This window comes from Lipophrys pholis (assembly GCF_963383615.2).
Source record: "Lipophrys pholis genome assembly, chromosome: 19".
In the NCBI taxonomy this organism is placed as follows: Eukaryota; Metazoa; Chordata; class Actinopteri; order Blenniiformes; family Blenniidae; genus Lipophrys; species Lipophrys pholis.
The window spans coordinates 24,822,142-24,842,609 of record NC_137647.1 but is presented as its reverse complement, the minus strand read 5'-3'; the positions used below and the strand labels follow the sequence as shown (position 1 = coordinate 24,842,609).

At 41.0% G+C, this 20,468-nt stretch overlaps 1 protein-coding gene across 4 annotated transcripts in view; it reads right to left on the bottom strand.

Moving 5' to 3' along the window:
- Window positions 1–18,456, bottom strand: part of septin12 (septin 12) — a 74,936-nt gene extending 56,480 nt beyond the window's left edge. Inside the window, exon 1 of one of the 4 annotated variants that reach the window (XR_013936332.1) lies at window positions 18,231–18,456. Coding sequence is in view for 1 of the 4 variants with exons in the window: in XM_080488118.1 (XP_080344244.1) it covers window positions 8,604–8,613 (10 nt within the window). In the remaining 3 variants the exon portion in view is untranslated. Of the gene's footprint in view, window positions 1–8,603; window positions 8,848–18,230 lie in introns of those variants that run through there. The other 3 variants (XR_013936333.1, XM_080488119.1, XM_080488118.1) reach the window with 3 other exon arrangements.
- Between the last annotated feature and the right edge of the window lie 2,012 nt (window positions 18,457–20,468).

The window sequence follows — 20,468 nt, the reverse complement described above, 5'->3', positions numbered from 1 at the left end:
AGGAAATATTTTCTATTCAAAATAAGTCGTCTGCGATACACGAGAGATTGTGCAAGAAGAGGAGAGCATAAAATACAGTGAAAGAGAGAGAAACATTCAGCTAAAAGCTTTCTTAAATAAAAATGTCTTCAAGTGCATTTTAAAAGAACTTGTGGAATCAAGCGTGCGGAGGGACAAAGGCAAGTCGTCCCATAGCCTGAAAGGACCGGTCCCCCCGGGTTTAAAAGCGGGTCTTTGGGACCTTCAGGCAACTCTGGTCTGAAGATCGGAGGGGCACAGCGAGTCCACAATGTACTGAGGGACGCGACAATGCAGTGCCCAGAACGGGAGAATCAACATTTTAAAGTCAACTGTAATTATTCGATGAAATGGGAGTGATGTGGGCTGTTTTCATGTCAACCTGTCAATGGTGCAGAGATGTTATTGTGGAAACGGGCGAATCTACCCAATCCTGATTTGATTAATAGTAATATAATATTTTTGTTTTTTTGTTTTTTTCCATGAAACGTTTTTAAAAATGAAAAAACCCACATTTTTTTTCTCACTAGCTTAAATTTTTTGTCCAAAAAAATACAAAATCATCAGTGGGAAAATAAAGAAGAGGATTTGGGTGTGGATGTCGACATAGACAATAACTTCTACTACAACATCACTCACAACTGCTGCTATTACTCTCAATATCAATTCAACAGGACAATAAACTTTCTTTCATACATTTCACTAGTAGGAGCTTATTTTCAAACTTCAGCCAATCAAACAGTATGTACGTCAGTTCAAACAAACATTCAGTATTATTGCCAATTCAGAACTATGGATCAGCACTAACAAGGGAGCTGACTAGTGAAACAGAGAGGGGAAGGCGGGTGGAGGGGGTATATGTGGTACAGACCTGAAATATAAAGTGGTCCAGAAAATGACAACAGCAATGAAAGATGTGTTTGAATACATAATACTCTGTATGGACTAAAAAAAGAATGTTTATTGTAAGCTGCATTTATGGAACACCAGGTTCCAACTTCAGGGAATGGGTTGAAGAAACATGTACAGCTTCATGTCAGAAGGTCTTGTTTATCTGTGGGGAATTTAACATCAATCTACTGAACCCAAATAATCACAAACCAACAATAGAGTTTATCAACACGATCTACAGGGAATCTTTATCCTAAAATCCTAAGACCTAGTACAATAATGTCTCACAGTGCCACATTGATAGATAATATATTTACAAACCTAATAGACATTAAAACAGTAAGTGGATTATTAATTAATGATATAAGAGTCCATCTACCGGTTTTTGTAAAATATGATAGCTGCTACAGGAGAGAGGATTATGGGACAACAATTTAAAAGAGTGAGGACAGAAGAGACAATAAATGCATTTAAAGAAGATTTGTGTAAACAGAACTCGGACTGAGTTTTAAGCAAAGACAATTTTGATACATGAATGATGTGTGTTTTGTAAATGTTGGACTGAATCTGGCCAAAATAAATCAATAATCCTGGAGCAATGATGGATGGAAAGAAACATTAATTAACAGGAATCCAAACTGGAGGAGAGAGAAATAATAGATATTGTAAATAAATGTAAAAGCAAGATGGTACAGATATGACAATATGTAAGGGTCTGTGTCTTTGTGTGTGTTGTCAAGTCCGCTTCTCGCACACTGTTCACTTCCTGTTTTATTGTGAAGCCCCCGTCTGTCTGCGTCTCTGTCACTTGCCCTCCCTGTGTCCTCCTCCTCTGTGTGTCCTTGTGTAATCAGTCTGATTTGTCTCACCAGTGACGTCCCTCTCCTCCTGTATTTAAACCTCCTTCTTGTCTCTGTGCTCCATCATCATCGTTGTTCCTACTTTATGACCTCAGCCCTCTCCTCGTGTGAGTCTTCCTGTTTCGGATTTTCCTGTGTACCGTCCTCTGCCTGGACCTGGACCCCCTTTTTGAACGCCGTTGGTAAACCTGTTTACCTTGATCATTCTAATAAACCTGTAAACACCAGTCTTGTGTTGGCGTCTGCTTCTGGGTTCTCCTGGGACCCTGACACAATAGTCAAAAAGGTTATGGAAGCAATTGTTCCCTCCTCTTACATTCATCTGCAATCTGTCATTCCAATCTGGTAAATTCCCAAAAGAAATAAACTGTGAAAGTCCTCCCACTCTATAAAACTGGAGACAGACACTGATTCAATGACGATAGGCCCGTTTCCCTACTGCCGCAAGTTTCCAAAACCTTAGAGAAGCTTTTTACTCATAGATTGGACAAATTTATTGATAAACACAAACTGCTGTCTGAAAGCCAATATGTATTCAGATTACAAAGATCCACCTCAATGGCATTAAGCAAATCTATAAAGGTTATAAAGGTTGCTTAGGCACAAAACGTCCCCTGAAAGATGCGTACGCCACTTCCTATGCAAAGTTTGTGATCTAAAGAACTAAACTTTGTGGGAGACTGTGCGTCCCGGTACGCCAGCTTAGAACCTTGAGCAGCACATTCTGGAGACGGGGAAGCTGGCAGTGATGGTGAGGTGGTGAATTGAAGCCAGATTCATCTCGAACATTAAATATCTTCAAATATCAGACTTATAGATCCACGTAATCATAAACAGCCAAGCTGCAGTGGTACAGTTGTTTCTGTAGTGTGCCAATCATCAGCAGCACCATGTTCATATGTCAAACTTTCATCTTCAAATGATCCAGAGCGCTGGATAGAACTGATTATCAATCGTGACAAAGTGTAAATATCAGTCCAATTCCAGAGTAAGCACATAAATAGCATGGTAACAGCCGTGCGTAAAGCTGCAGTGTCGGGAGTCACACTGACTGTCTGTCTCCTGTCTCTGGGGACGTCTGTTCTGTTTCAGATGCTTTTATTAGGATTTACAGTAATAAGGTACAAATATACTAAACTGTATGTAAACGGTAACAAAGTGAGTCTCTGGGAAAGTCTCATGCAAAAAAGAACTTCCATTGAGATGATTTACCACTGGGTTACGTGTGAAATATAGAAACTATAGATTTTATATTGCTTATTCTATTGTTATACATACATGATATGTGATACAGTTTAGTATATTTTTAAGTTATGGCAGTAAATCCTGATAAAAGCTGCTCGCGTAGACGGAAATCAGTTTTTGCCACAACACCGGTACGGTCATGCACTCGTGGCGCTCTGAGACAGACGACCTCCTCGTCACCCTCCGCCTCCAACTCTCGAGTGAGTGAGGATAAAACAAAGTCCCTGTTCATATATATAATCAGGAGTCGATCTTAACGTCAGTCCACCAGTCCGAGACGAGTACATATTTCTACGGACTACTACACATTTCCGATGGCCAGTCCGTGGGACCAGTGCAAAAGTTTAAATTTCCGCTCCAACCTGCAGAGGTTCCTGATCCATGATCCTGGTCTGATCCATGATCCTGGTCTGCTTCATGGTGCTGAAATGACCCAAAGTGTTTCCCTGCTGCTGCTCTGCTCGCTGGCTGCAAACTGTGAACTGGATTTCCTGAAGGGAGGCGGGTCTCAATGAGACCAGGAGGAATGAGTCAGGAAATCCAGTCCACAGTTTGCAGCCAGCGAGCAGGCTAGGGAAGTAGCACTGTGCTATCCAACTTTTCATGGCAACTTGTTGCTGTTTGGACGGATTTTACACTCAAAATATCACAAAGCAACTTATCAGCAGATATACAAATTTAAGTATCGGGATCGGATCGGAAGTGAAAAAAGGTGGGTGGGTGCTTCCCTACTGCAGTGCAGATGAGCAAGTTCCTGAAGCTGTTCCTCCATCAGACTCCTGGAATAAGAACATTTCAATGTTCATGAATTGTGCTTCAGTACTTGTTTTCGAAATATTTTAGTGACAAACTGGATCCACACTTTGTCAGTTTGTGTTTTACAGTACTGCACTCTGTCATGCATCAGTTTGTGTGTTTTTATTGGTGTACTCTCGGCACTGAATAAAATCAGTTAGATACTACAATGTATTTTTGTCTAAAACTAGTCAGTAATTCTCTAGTATGCACAAGAATTTAATTCTTCCCTTTAAATCATTAATGCAGTACTTGTATATAATACAGACAGTGTTTTCAGCTATTCTAAGGTAATTGAAATGACTGTGTTAATGTGTAAATAAATGAAATATGTAAATGAACTCTGATAGGCTAAATGTCTGAATGTTTCAGTACTATGTCAGAATCTGAATGGATACTCTCATGGAAAGACGCGTATATTATAAAATAATTTGTGAAATCCGATTATGTTTGTTGAGTCAATTTTAATTGGAGCCAAATAACCTCAAGTTTATTCAAAAAACAATTCCAGAAACTAGGAATACATCGATACCACCTTTTTCCAAAACGAGTACTGTATGAGTACTTGCATTTGAGTACTCACCGATACCAAGTACTTAAATTTACTTAAAACTTTTTTTTTTTATGACACTGCCACTTATACTGTTAGAAAACATTGCGTGCATGGCCCTTTAACAGACGAGCTGCTCGCTTGACCAGTGTGCCTGAGAGAGCGCTGCTGTGGAGCGGGTCTAGCAGGAAGCTGGACATAAAACTCACCGGCAATTAAATACAACAAGTGTTCATCTCAGAAACATGTCCTGCTTTCCAGCGGCTGTGAGGCGGGGAGTTAACCGCTCCTCATTGCCCCTGATGTGCCTCCTTACTCTGCCTTGCAGCGACGTGCTCTTATGTCTTCAGGATGTCCTACATAACAAGGACACGGACTCCAGTCCAGATTAACCTTTTATTTACAGTGGGTACGGAAAGTATTCAGACCCCTTTAAATGTTTCACTCTTTGTTTCATTGCAGCCATTTGCTAAAACTGACACTGTTCCTGCTGACATCTGAGGTGAGATTTAAGCTGTGCAGTTGCTGAAACTGTCCTCATTTCAGTTTCACAGTAGTTAGTGTACCATTAAACTGTGGCGATGCTGGGGACCACAGCTGCTGAACTGTATGTAAATGAGCTTCAGGCGGCTCCGTGGGCGCAATGCAGCGCAGGTTAACCACGGTGCCTTCCTCATACACAGTGAGTGGGAGGCGGGAAACAGATCTCTAGTGGACGCCCTTCAAAACCCCTGAAGGAGTAACGTGTGTTACTGTAGTGAACGTTGCACAATGTCTGTTCTGAAAGTTTGCAAAGAAGAAAAGTTGCTTTGGCGACTCAGAACCAATGAATACATGGTGTCAGTCATACATATATCTTGTGGATTATATACAATTTCCCAAACGATTCACACCCCAAAGGCACTGCTTTTCCACAATCTGAAACGCACATGTTCCACTCATGTACTCATATTGGACTAAATATTGTCTTCATTTATGGCCGGTGGTTTAGTGTTACGACATCCACCTCAGGAGGGAGTGTGTCCTGAAAAGCCTTGTTCACTCCCTCAATGAGGATCCAGACTCTTTCTTCAAGGACTACCTGGTAAGTGTGTGTGTGTGTGTGTGTGTGTGTGTGTGTGTGTGTGTGTGTGTGTGTGTGTGTGTGTGTGTGTGTGTGTGTGTGTGTGTGTGTGTGTGTGTGTGTGTGTGTGTGTGTGTGTGTCCTTCATTTCATTTGGTTTGCATTCACTGCATCTTTACAAACTCATCACACTGCCTCAGACAGGTCGTGCATTACGGCTGCTTGTTGGGATTCTGTCACCCAGAGCAGAGAGAGCGACAGAGACAGAAGGGTTCAGGAAGAAACAGCTCATTGATTGGTCCAAACTATAGAGAGCGACAGAGACAGAAGGGTTCAGGAAGAAACAGCTCATTGATTGGTCCAAACCAAAAGTCCTGCTGCGATAGTCAGAGGTGGCTAGGCTAATTAGCTCGAAACAATGGATAGCCAATAAAAACTGAATTATATAACCTTTCAGACAGATATCAATGAGCACCTTCTTCACTACTTTTTCCTCTTTACTTCCTCTGTACTTGTTCCTCTGTCCTTCTTTCTCTACTTCTTCTCACTACTCCAGTCTGCCCATGAGATATCTATGGAGGTACCTTGTAGAATTGTTTTGTGTACCTGCAGAATTCTTTTCTCTCCACAAATACAACACCACACTTACAAGTCACAACTTCTTAATTACAGGAGCACAGATACTGTTGGCTGCAACAATTGGAGGAAAAATATCAGCATGAGAGTTTTTTTAATCGGTGACTTGTAAAACAGGATTTGTGCTCCTGTAATTAAGAAGTTGTGACTTGTAAGTGTGGTGTTGTATTTATGGAGAGAAAAGAATTCTGCAGGTACACAAAACAATTCTACACGTACACAACTCACGTTACACAACTACAAATTCAGTTTTACAAGTACACAAACCTTTTTCACCAGTATTACCTCCATAGATATTTGCCAGCTTTTGCTTCTTCGGATTTGTGCGATTTGCTTAGTTTGTTTACGACCCAAAATGCACTATTCTCTACATCACCTCCTTTCACCCACATATAAGAACTGAGAGCAACATTTTCAAGGGGACATGAGTTAACTTGTTTGATCCGGATCAAAGCTCACGAGAGTGTTCACATCTGCCCAAACAAAACAGACTTTCCCAGAATGTCCTTGAAGAGAACTCCGGTCCGGATCAAACAGGGAATGTGAACGTGTCCCAAGTGTTCTCTGGGGAGTGCAGAGCAGCGTTCACAGTTTCTTCGCACATTGATATGGAATGAGCTACAATATTAATGACAGTAGATTTCTATTACTGATAAGTACTGTATATAACATGAATGTTGTGTGTTTCTGTGTTTAAGCCTTCAGCATCCCAGGATGCTGAGAAAGACGTTGCTACAACACTGATGAGCATCTACACTTTCAAAGCAAAGACTTTGGTGAGGCCGACGACGTGTGGGTCGTCATGAAGGTGTGAAGCTCCTCTCCAATGTGGAAAACGTCCTCCTGGCTTTCGTCTCACTGTTTTGGGCTCATTTCTGCCCGAGATCTCAGTTACCCAGAGAACTTGAAATACACGTTTGAGTTTGTGCAGAAAATCCTTATGAATCTGGATGGACATAAGGTCAACACCAAAATACAGCAACTGAAGATCAAGCTGTTCATGTAACAGAAGGAACAAGGAACTGAGCTTCACCTGAACCCAGTCTGCACTGAACTGATTAGATTGTGAGCGGAACCGAGTCTGCACAGAACCGAGTCTGCATTGAACCGATTTAATTGTACATGGAACCAAATCTGGTTTTAATTGTTAATGCGGTCATTGTTCAGTAAAACCATCAATCTGAAAATGCTGAATTTTCATGTGCAAAACCTGCATTGTGGCATTAGTATTTTTCTGTTTCCTCATTGGGCTTCACACAATGTAATTTGTTTGGCTTATTATGTTAGATCCTTTCTTAGTTTGTTAAAGAACACACCATCTTTGAGTTTCACACTAAATGTTGAGATGCAGTGTTCATGACAGTGAACCAGTGGGAGTGGACTCTTCTAATCCCTGAGCTTTTGCTGCCTGGAGCAGCCAAAAGTAGTGCTTTTGAACTTATTTGTATTTGATGGTATTTCACACAAAGGTTCATGCCCTAAACAACTGCAGTTGTAATGTCTTTGATTTTTAACTCCCTCAGTTCATTCTGATTTCTTATATTAGGATATTTCACTCAATTGAATACATTTTTATGTATTTTTAGGTTGAACAAACGCAGATCATTTTAACTACATGTAGTTTATTTAATTCAGTTCTATTTGACATAAATGAGGAGAACTAACTCAATTCAATTATATTACCCAGATGATATTAATTTAGGTTTAACATAAAGGATAAAAGCAAGTTGGACAATTCAAACACATTATAATGAATAGCTGTGAATTGTTTCAGTTGGGGCTTCATATATTTTCTGGATGGAAAAACTGCCTAAAATTGAATTGAGTTCAGCCAATGAGTAATTTGTTTGAGTGCATCCACACATTCTGAAAGTCCTGCCCCGTCCTGTTCCAGCACATACTGGATACTAGATACTATAGAAAGGGCACAACGGTTTTATTTTTAATGAGGCAATTGCACAATTTTTGAAAATTGTTATTCATAGCACTTTTCTTTCACGCTTAAAAGTTTGTCACTGAATTGGCCGAGAATGAAGACGTCTTTGGTCTCTTAAAATATTGACAAAGATACTTTTGTGATTTATTGTGAAATTAGTTGTATGTCATCACACAATTATTTGCTTTCAGTATTGCGTAAATATTATTTCTATCAAAATGAAAGCATCATGAAGACAAACTGAAGCTTCCTACACATGGAACGAGAAGCAGTTTGTCAGCCATGTGGAATCCCTGCAGTCACTGGAAAACAGAACTTCCCTGAATGTTTAGCATCAGCGACCACACCACAGAGACAGAAATCCTTCAGCAAGTTGAAGAAAAGATAGAACTCCTGCGAGCAACACTTCTGAGCAACACTGCTGCCTCTGGGAATCTCTTTGATTCAACAGTTTGTAAGAAAGCAGCCAAGGCCCGACAAAAACCCCCACCCCCATTCTGCCCCACCAAGTGGACCAGTCACTTCGGTCCTCATTGTTAGAGACCAAGCATATGGACTCTTCCGAGAGCTCACCACTCACTCCGAGGACGAACAAGAAAAAGCTCCTACCTTCACTCATTCACCAGGCCCAGTGCTCTGCAGTGAAGGCCTCCAGGAGGAGACTGCTAGTTAAATCCTGCTGCAAACTTCAGGCTGTGCAGCAGTGATGCCCCCTCACTTCCCTTCCCTCTCTCGGGTTCTCCCTGGTGTCAGAAGGAGTGATTGGAGGAAGTCTGCGTGCTGAAAGAGAGAGGAATGGAGGGAGGGAGGGAGGGCTGGGTAGCCTTTGGATCCATTCACATGCAAATAGCCCAAGGAGCTTCCACTAATCCCTGGGAGGAGGAGGACTCCGCCCTCCCGGGCCTGTCAGGATCACTTATCCAGCAGGACCTGAGCTATCAGCCGGTGTGCCACAGACAACTGTTGTCACCACTGAAGACTTCAAGGTCAGTGGATCACATGGATGTGATCTGCCACAGCCGACAAACGCTTACCAAGCTACACAACCACCACCATACACAATGATAGTAATCTATCTAATCTCAGGCCCTGTTTACACAACTACCAATATGTTGGATTATTTTTACTTGAATTCTTTTTAGTCTGCCATTTTAGGTTACAGAGACAGAAGCTTTGCATTCGACCATGTGTTTCCCTCTATGTTGGTTTCACTGATCCTCAACAACAATAGGTGTTGTCACGTAAACAACTACCCACTACAGCCTGGCAAACAGGAGTCCGCCTCAAGGCCAGGAGTCCGTTATGACTGGCGATGCCTTTCTAGACCACTTTCTGCATGCGCAGAAAGGCATCGCTTTCTGCGTGCACAGACAGTGGTCTAACTTTGCGCGATTACAGTTTTTATGCGCTTGGGTTTTTGGCACTAAAATGACGACATACTCTCCCCCTCCCTCCTCCTTCTGCTTCTTCTAATTTATCTATTTATTTGAGGAAAACCTCTTGAGATCTCGTTTTCGAGGGGGACCCAAAAAAACACAACAATTCACAAACAGCACAATACGAAAGTAAGACAACTAATAAGGACAAAAAAGACAGTTTTGCTCACAGCCCACGATCTCCCACAACCCCACATCTCAGGATAAACATATACAGAGATATACAACTACATTTACATTACATAGATCCACATTCATAATATATCCAAATAGAGCACATATACATACACAGCAACACATACATAAGCATAGCTCTCCACACCAAGGCATATATAGCTTATGAACATAGCTATACATTACACATCCATCTCCTTCTTTCTATTGACTGTGTTGACAATCTGATTTTAAGTACGGATATAAAGCTGTTCTAAAGGAGCAGGTCGGTGACCTGAGTGATGGAGGCAGATGGTTCCAGTCTGAGGGAGCTTTAAAACAGAAGGATCTCTGACCAACCTCTTTACACATGGGAGGAACAATAAAAGTTAAATACTGGGAGAGTCTCAATTGGTAAGTTGGGGAAAATTGAACAAAATAACATTTTAAATATGAATACATTTAAATATAGATTGAAACCAGTGATATTGCTGTCTTTTCTTGGGCTGTAGCCAGTTAAACTTATCATAGCGCTCACAGTGATGAGTTCTCTATGGACATTTTAAAATAAATCGACACAAAGAGTTGAACATAACATTAAGTGAATTTAGATGGATGTTCTATGTATTTTGATAAACTGCATCTGCATAATTAATTATGGGTCGAATAAGCTGAGAGATTATTTTCTGTTTTACTTGTAGTGTAAAATAGTTTGAGGACCGACAGAGTCTTTAAACAAGAATATGTGTGCTTTAATACATAATATGTGGTTTGAAGTTTAACTGGGGGTCCAGCCACAAGCCAAGATACCTGCCAGAGGTCTCCTTTGTCACTGGGGAGCCATTTTCAAAATTGATATCTAAGTCATCGAGTAATGGCGAGGCCCAAAAAGCGTACAAATGTTTTTTTCATGTTGAGTTTTATGGAATTAATTTTTAGCCAGTATGGGATTGAGTTGAAATCTGTACTTTGATTTGAAGTTGAGACAAGTTAGAATCTGAAAAATAAAGTGCAGTATCATCTGCATATAAATGAACTTGACAATTTTTACATACTTGAGAGGGAGATCATTAATAAAGATAGAAAATAAAAGAGGACCAAGAGTAGAACCCTGTGGCACACCTTTTTCCATGAGACGCCTGATTGAAAAGGGGATAAGAAATAGAAATGATTGAGATATTCATATAATTGTTGAATTTTTTTTTTTTCTAATATTTTTGTGACTGTTTTTGACTGAAAATTACTTAAATCAGTGTTGTCTCCTCCCTTGATTACCGGAGTCACTCTTGCTGTTTTCCAGATAAGTGGAATAAAGTTGGTGTCTAAGGACATGTTGAACAGATCAGTTAAGCTTAAGAAATTTGGCTTCCAAGCCATCGGGACCAGCACTACTATTTTGTAACTCAGATGGCTTGAAGTACATCAGGTGGTTAAATTCTAGTAAAGGAAAATGAGGAATCAACTGGGTTTAAGGACTAAAAGAAGCTGAATAATCAGAGTGGGAGGCAGTGCCAATAAAAGAAAAGTGTGTGTTTGAAGGCCTCGGCAATTGTTAGAGGGTCTGTAATAAAGTTATCATTGAGAAGTACATGATTAGTAGAATCATTATTGGATTTGTTAAGAAGCTGATTAAGATGTTCCCAGAACTGTTTGGGATCATTTGAATTCTGAGCAAATTCTTCTTTATAGTAGTTGGAGCTTGAATTCCTGGTTTGCGTTTTGCAGTGATTCCTCAAACGCTGATATTCATCCCAGTCAGAGGGATCCTTCCATTTGTTAGGTTTTTCCCAAACGAGGTCCGGCTTTTTAAAGAGATTAATTAAAGGAGACATATCATGCTTTTAAATCCTTCCTTTTTACATATAAATCATACAGTTGTGGTCTATACAACGCGAAACTGCAATGCTTGGGTCTGAATTCCTCATTATTAGAGCTCCACAGGCCCCTTTTCAACCCCTTTTCTGATGTGCTTCTGAGAGCAACTCGTTTTGGGGCGGTCTCTTCAAATGCAAATGAGACACTTCATACCCCTCCTCCTCTCCAGGTTGCAGAGGTGACACTCGGTTCAACGTCACCCTGTTCGGCCATCTTTGTAGTTTGATAGAACAGATACAATTATCTAGCGGCGCAGAAACTTTATATTCACACATTATTTACAAAATGTCAACAAGGGAAGATTTGTCCATCCAGCCATACATGTTGGAGCCAGAGTCGGACCCGGCGGAGCGAGATGAAAATGACCATGATGCACCTACAGAACAACGTCTTCATATGGATGTAACGCAATGGTGTGTTACTATATTTACACTAACTTCTCCATCCATGCCCACTACTACAATACTGCCTGTATTACAACGACTATTTAACACAGAAGTTACATTATAATCTAAAACGAGCACACAGCGCTAACATATGAAGACGGTGCAACTGCTAATGCTAACAAAACAATGACAGGGACGTCTTATCATCACACTTTTTAGCGTTATATACAGCTTACCGAAGTGCTCTGTTCGTCGTCTCCATAGATAGAAGGAACTGACCGCTCAATCAGACCAAGTCTTTCGGCAAATCCTTCTTTATACTGGCGGAGGTTGCTGAAGCAGTCGTCCTTAAAGTGATTCGCGCACACAAAAATGACCTTACCCACAGATGTGGGTACATTTCTGTGAAAAATAAAACTCAACCAGGCACTTCGAAAAGGTTCTGATGCTGGGAGACGGTGTAACGAAGCTTGTGGGTTACTACATCCAACAACCGAACATTTCGACTTATCCTCTCGTAACTTCGGTTGGACTACAAAATCGCAGCGAGAAACAAAAATGGCGGATTGCTCGAAACGTCGATGTCCTAATTTGGCAGTTCCGCTGAGAATACTGTGACGTCATTGTTCAAAAAACGTAATAGAGAATAGAAAAATCGAAACCGATCGCAAAATATGACCAAAACAGAATATAAAGATATCAACGGAGCACCTGAAGAGACTACTTTGAACTTTTCTGTACTTCTAAACACTCTAAATATACACCAAAATGCATTTAAGGGCTAAAAAAGTGGATTTAGCATGATATGTCCCCTTTAAATCAGGACTGATCCATGGGAGACGCCTACCCTTTACACAAACTGTTCTGAATGGAGCATTTTTGTCAATTACATCAGAAACTTCAGAGTGAAAAAGTCCCGAGCATATTCAACATCAGGAATCAGGTGAAATCTAGAACAGTTAATACTAACCAATTGTTCAGTATTTACATTATTACTTTGTCAAATTGTTATGTATTTTGGTGGGAGTTGAGGCATTTTAATTTTCCACACACTAAAAGTGTCAGACTATACACCAGATGCAGTTATTCTATTTGGGTTAGAAACGAGGATCCAGTCTGTAAAAGATGAGGAACGGTTGTCAACTCTGGTTGGTTCTTCTTTTAGCTGTATAAGTTGATACTGGCTACTACATTTCTGTCATTAGAGGAGGAACGATGGAGCCAGTTGCTATTAAAATCCCCCAGAAATATCATTTCACTGTTTTTCTTAATTGAGTTAATTGTGTTGATAATTGCGTTCATTGAGTTATAGAGGGAGAAGATAGGGGCCTATAAATAGTTCTAATTATTATATGTTGATTTTCATGAAAACTTGCTTTCATAAATAGTGATTCAAAGTTAACAGGCTCAATTATTGGAGTAAGGAGTTCAAATAGAAGATTTCTAGAGACATTTGTCACTAATCCTCCACCCCTGGAGCCTCTGTCAGCTCTATAAACAGCATATTGATTTATATTTATTTCAGCCTCTAATATTTTACGATGTAACCATGTTTCTCAGACGGTGATAATATGAGGTTTATTAAAAGAAACCCAGACTCTCAGAAGGTCAATCTTTGGTACTAGACTCCTTATGTTGAGATGGATCATTTTAAGACCCTTAGACAATTCTATTTTCTAAGTTAGATAATAGAGCATGAGATGAGAGGATAAGGAGAAAGAGGGTACAGAGCAAAAAACAAAAACATAGAACATAGAACATAGAACATAGAACATACATTATGAGACCAGAGGTACGAGGCTCTATGGCCTGCTGCTTGTTACTGCATAATACGGTAGGGCTCAGAAGTAAAAAAGAAAGAAAGAAAGAAAGAAAGAAAAAACATTTTATAAAGAAAGGAGGGCCGAAATCAATGGCAGCTTATGTTTAATCATCATAGAAATCTTCTCTTCACATTTACACATAAACGAGCTCCGACTCATCACAAACGATGATTCCTGAACCTCCGTGTCTCCAGTTGCATCTAAAAGGAGGTAGGCAGATATTTATGTCACAATTCATGACGTCATGTTTTTTTCCAGGATTGTGATTGACTATCATGGCTTCATGCTTCTCGTTACACTGCCCCCTACAGGTTTGGCATGCTCATAGCAGCTCTGAACTAGGTGTATATGCGGTCCATGTAAATGAAGATTTTCTTTTAAAGGTAGAGGGGGGAAATATCGGTTTTTGTACAAACTTGGCTTCGTGTGAACGTAGCCACAGAGACCGAACAACTATAAAACAAAAAGATAAATAAAGAAGGAAGAAAGTATGTACATAAGGAACACAGTATCAACAGACATAGTTACTAAATAAGCTTACAGACAATAAAATGAATAAAACTACAAGCAGTGGTGAATGTGCCCTCGCACACCCACGCACGTTGAAACGTGGTGCATTTTGTGCGCGTCAGAGCACAATGGAAATGTGGGCTTACTATTACATCAAAGGCCCTGTTTCCACGACAACGTTTCACGTGACAACACCTAATCCGCTAAAATAAAAGGAGTGTTTCCACTGCAGCAGCGGACACAGAGACAACGATGTAGTTAGTCTGCCGGGCCACTGGAGGGCGCTGCTGCTTGATTTTGTAATGAAACCACACAGACGTGTGCAGAGAACAAAACACTATAAAGGTGAAGAAAATGGAGAGAACCTGACATCCTAGTGGACTGATGAGGAACCGGATGATATCAGGGAGAGTCTCAACTATTAAACTACTGATCTGGAGGATAAAACTAGAATATGGACCGCGGGTCGTACCACTACGGGTCGTACCACTACGGGTCGTACCACTACGGGTCGTACCACTACGGGTCGTACCACTACGGGACCCCCCAAAAGTGAAGAAAGTTTTGCGGATACACTAATATTCGTTGTCGTGTAAACGGTGCCCAAGTGTCAAAAATGTCAAATCCTGTGGCTGACACAGCACTCGACAGAGATCCCCCCCTCCCCGCCCCCCCTCCCCCCAGCTTAAGTCACTGTTGGTATGCAAATGGTCCAATGTGAGGTTTCTCAAGAGGTAGCCTGTCTGCTGTATACACAATACTGTTGTGGGCCGTCCACACAAGCACGCTGGTTCACGTAAACGCACCGGCATTCTTTTCAACACGAGTCCCAGAGTGGGGAAAGTCTAAACCCCACACTCAGCTGTGAGGTGTGGATGGCAAAGACCATCATCTGTGGAAAGAAGATGATGTAATTGCCCCTCTTCTTGCCCCCACCGTGGTCCACGATGTCATCTAATAACCACAACAATCACGGACTACATGCTCCAGGTGGCGCTGCAGAAGCTACTGATACTAGAAGGAGGAGGAGCAGGGCCATACACCCATATAACGCGGAGTTATATAACAGTCTGTGAGCAGGAGTCTACTTCTAAATTTCTATTTGCTCCATGCCTTCCTCTGCATTTCTGTTTTATTTGGGAAGTCACAGAATGTGGACAGAATTCTTTTGAGAACCTCGGGGAGAACAGAGATGGTTTTGATGATGTAACGGGACGGTGCCATGTTTGTTAGGAGGAAAACAAACCAACTGGTGAAGCATTCTGAGTGTGCTTTCACTTCATGTAGTGATTCATTCATTACGTGTAGAAAATAGCACACAACTACAAAGAGGAATTTCCGGAGGAGGCCAGGCCGATGTTCGGGTTGTCTGAGTGTACAAGCTCCCAGCAGACACCTTGCTTCACAATCCTACAGTGGCCTGATTTTACCTTCCCAGAACTAGACAACAAACTACGTGAGTGATAACAACCTCTATTAAACATGCCATAAACTGTTATAATGTGAAAAATGACCCTGACCGCAGTCTCTCCGAGCCACGTCCAGATTATCCCCCTTCTACCTTTTAGGGGTATTTCTTTCCTAACACATCAATCCCACAATGTTGAGGCTCCATCTATGATCAAGTATTGCAATATGATACAGCTGCCAGTCAGCTTGTGTTTTCATCATACAATCTGCACACGGAAAACTTCATGTAGTGGCTTGGTTTAAAGTTCAAAGTGCTGAGAACTTCTTATATATACTGTATCTTATATGTTTGGCCAGTCTTCATGAGCGTGCCAAAGCTTTTGAGCATGTTTAGGGGGTCAAGTTTATCCTCCTCTTGGGCTCCTTGATATTGTTGGATATTGTTTACATGAGGGCCTTTTTTGGGTGAAAATCTTATTTTGAAAATCAAATTGCAGACTTCCTGTTGGATTTAGGTCAGGGCTATCTAGGGGTATTTAGTGTTTCTCGGTGGCGCAAACATTCCAAACAATAGGCCTTTCGGGCTCGGGCCCTAATAATAAGAAACATTACAAATACATAGATATATTTTTGAAAAGTTTCGTCTTTGGAGCCGTTTTCAAAATGCAGCATTCTCCGTGACTCCGAGAACTGTTGTTGTGTAAACGGTAACTTGAAATCAGTGCGGTGCCAATGGACCCTGAGCTGTGGCAGAGAGCAGAGAGACGTTGGTCTGAAGCTGTGAAACTGAAAGAAAACCCTCCTTCCCTTTGCTTTGGTTCTTCTTTCTGGAAAGTCCTGAGTCACTGAGCCTGATATGAAAGTGGGTTTACATATTCTGAACGCTGAATTAATGAGCGTGAATTGGTTTTGCTCTGGTGACATGACTGGATATGAAAAGTGCAATCTGAGTGTTTTTGCTGAATAAAGTTGGGGAGCGTTGCAATATGATTCGCAATTATTACAAACAACGCTGGTGATTCCTTTTTCATGATTTATTTTACAAACAGTGCTCGTTCGCCATCATGACCATCCTAAGCTCTCGGGACTCACGTCTACCTCGTGGGCAAGGCCTCCGCTTCAGCACGACTTCATCTAGTAAAACATGCTGTAGTACACAAACAGAGTCTTTTGTATTGTGTTTATTTCTTGTGTTGGTATCGTGGTGATGAATTTGTGAAGCCCTAATACAGCGTTCTAGATTTCATCACACTTTTGGCTGGTAAGCATGTCTTAATATAAAAAACTAATATTAAGCACTTGAATACATTTGAACAAATACTGAAGTTCAGCCTGGACTCTACTTATAGCCACGTATGTAAAATATTTAGTTACCACTTTAAATTTAAATGGAATTGTCATAATAGCTCAAATACTTTCAAATGTGTTTCTTCTCAGTACAAGAGGAAAAAGCGAGTGGTGTGATTTTTTTTTTTTTTAACAAAATAAACCTTAAGAGCACCTTTAAGCAGGGGTGTCCAAACCGGTCCTGGAGGACCCCTGTCCTGGAGGACCCCTGTCTTGGAGGACCCCTGTCCTAGAGGACCCCTGTCCTGGAGGACCCCTGTCCTGGAGGACCCCTGTCTTGGAGGACCCCTGTCCTGGAGGACCCCTGTCTTGGAGGACCCCTGTCTTGGAGGACCCCTGTCCTAGAGGACCCCTGTCCTGGAGGACCCCTGTCCACCAGGTTTTAGTTCCTCCCTGCTTCAGCAGACCTGAATCTAATGATGATGTCATCACCAAGGTTGTGGAAAAGCCCAATAAGGAGCCGCTCATTGCAATGAGGTGTGCTGCAACTGGGAGGAGCTAAACCTGCAGGACGCCAGCTCTCCAGGACCGACCTTGGACACCCTTGAAATAAAGCATCTGCTGGAATAAGGACCAGATTATTATATTCTTTTTGTCAGGCCATTACATTTATTTAACCTTAATTGGACTATTTTAGTGAATTAATAATGTGTTTCTCTTTTTTAAGATGCTGTTATTTTAAATCAACATTGCATGAATAATCAGTGCATAGAAACATTTCATTGCAGTTTAATCAGGCTTTTTAAATGTTGATAGTTATTGCACGTTGATTTAGTGATAACAATGAAATTCCAACATGACACAGATGAACATTATTGAGACCGACAGAAAAATCATGTAGTAATTAAGCATTTTAAATTCAATAACAAAACTGAATCGAGGGGAAAAAAGCCTCAACGTGTAAAGTTTAATGAACGTACCATCTAGCTGGTCCTCAATCAGACAAATATCAGATAATAAACACATGGTAAAACCACCGTGAAAATAAAATGCCACTAGTAGCATTAAATCAATGAGTGACCACTGTAGAGACTCACTACTGTAACTGATGCACAAGAGAAGCATAGCTTGAATTTCATATACAGAAATGCCTTTTTAACTGAAACCATGACTTAAATAACAGTTACATATTCTTTTCTACACATTTACCTCATTCAACTGTGAGTTCTGAATGTTTAAACCTCTCCAAGCACCACCAAGCTCACAGGCATGCAAACTAGTTTCCACATGTCCAGGAGTCCAGGAGGGAAGAGGGAATCTCCTACAGTTCAACAGAAAGAAGAGGAGAGTCTTTACCTGGACGCAGGTCCGGCTGTCTGCACGCACACACAGGGCGTCGTATCAGTGTGTCAAGAGGCGTGGACCTGTGTGTGCGTGTGTGTGTGTGTGTGTGTGTGTGTGTGTGTGTGTGTGTGTGTGTGTGTGTGTGTGTGTGTGTGTGTGTGTGTGTGTGTGTGTGTGTGTGTGTGTGTGTGTGAGAGACATTTCCTGGTGCTGGGTAAGAAGTGGTTTCCTGGTTGGGTCTCCTGCCGGCTCTTTCACTGCCGCTCGGTCAGAGGACCCATGTGGGCTCATGCTGCCCCACACTGGAGCCTGAAGGTTCATGGAATGTGGAGGATCGTTAACTTGCTGTTTTTGACTACTTTTGATTACTACTTTTGACGATATAAATCATCATTAATCACTGTTTAACTTGAATGTTTGATGTAATTTATTCCTGCACAACCTCACCTGTGTGCTGAACTTGGTTTTGTAGAGAAACGCCAGGGAATTTCTAGTGTTTTTATTTAAACTGGTGCAAATGAATCTGTTTTTTGATACAGTTGTTCATTGGTTTCTTACATTTCCTGATTGTATATGCTTTCTAAGTTGTGAAAATGCTTCATTATAAAAGATCAAACTTTTTCTCATTCCGATTTTGTTTTTGTTTGTTAATTTTATGTTCAGCTAGTATGTTGCACACACACACACACACACACACACACACACACACACACACACACACACGCACACCCCTGTGGCGGCTGGTGATACTTTTCTTAAGTAGGGCTTTTCATTATTCTTCAGTTTCAGCCAGTGTTAATTTAAATACAGTGCGTTTATTTTCATCTCATCTCATTTATTTATTTATTTCAAAGGGACCATGGATAATTTAAACATAAAAGTTGGAATTTTAGCTGGAGGCTAATTCGCGTCTGCAGTCCTGTGGCAAGTAAAAGATGGTCCAAACCTAACAAAGACATTCACAGGACAATGTTTAACACTCAGAGACGCATACTAAGATATGAAACAATAAAAAAACATAAAATGACCCAGACTTATCCCTGGCCTGCTCCTCCTGCTGTGAGCATCAGGAGCTCCTGCAGCTTCTAGCCCCTGATTGTTCTTGTTATTGTATGACATTGCGAACCGCGGTGGGGGTGGGGGCGGGGGGCGGGGGGGGGGGGGGGGGGGGGGGGGTTATGTTATCTTTTTTCACAGACGATCGTCATGCCAGGGTTTTAGAATTTTCCCACTCTGGGACCCGTGTTAAATATTTTTTTTTAAATTGCGTACTTCTAAAACGCCACCTTGTGTGGATGATTGTTTACGTAAACTGGCGTTCCCATGTGGGGGGCTCCGAAATTGATTTTCACCAACATATCAATCCTTCTTTCAAAGCATTTTAGAATTGTGCCTGAAAAAAGACTTGCAAAATGAACTGTATGCTTTTTTCAGCACATCATTTTCTGTCATTAATACATATGAGCATATTTAAACATTTAGAAACATTAACAAACATGTACACATTTACAAAATTGTGAACACACATTTCTGTTTAGGTGCATTTAAAAGTAACTCCAGTGGAGAACATGAACCTGACCTGCAGCTGACGATGTGGCCACGGCCGAGTTAAAGAGTCTGACAAACAACGCTGATTAGTTTAATTTAATGTCAGTCACTTATATTGTTTATCAATCACTGCTGAAGCTGTGACTAAAGCCCCAAGGCTGCTCACACACACACACACACACACACACACACACACACACACACACACACACACACACACACACACACACACACACACACACACACACACACACACACACACAGGAGAGAGAGAGAGAGAAATCAAGGAATCCTCTCTTTTATTGAATAATATGGATCAATGAGATTTAATCTACTTATTATGACGAGATGGAAATGTGTGACATGATTAAATTACATTAACTCAACAAATTATTTTTGTGTTTGTGGATTGACTGAGTTATATTTTTCAGTGTATAGTTCAGGGCCCATTGTTAGTTTGTTGGCAACAACATATTTCAACATGATTACAGTTTATTCATTGATTTTAAAAAACTATTTCTGCATCTTGGGCCGAGGGACGCAGCGCCCTGCCACCTTCTATTGGCCAGCCGCCACTGATTGAATTTTAATTAAAAATCAACAAATTCATCATGATAGTCATGCTTGCAAAGTTTAGGCCCTGTTTCCACGACGACGTTTCACGTGACAACACCTAATCCGCTAAAAAAAAGGAGAGAGTTT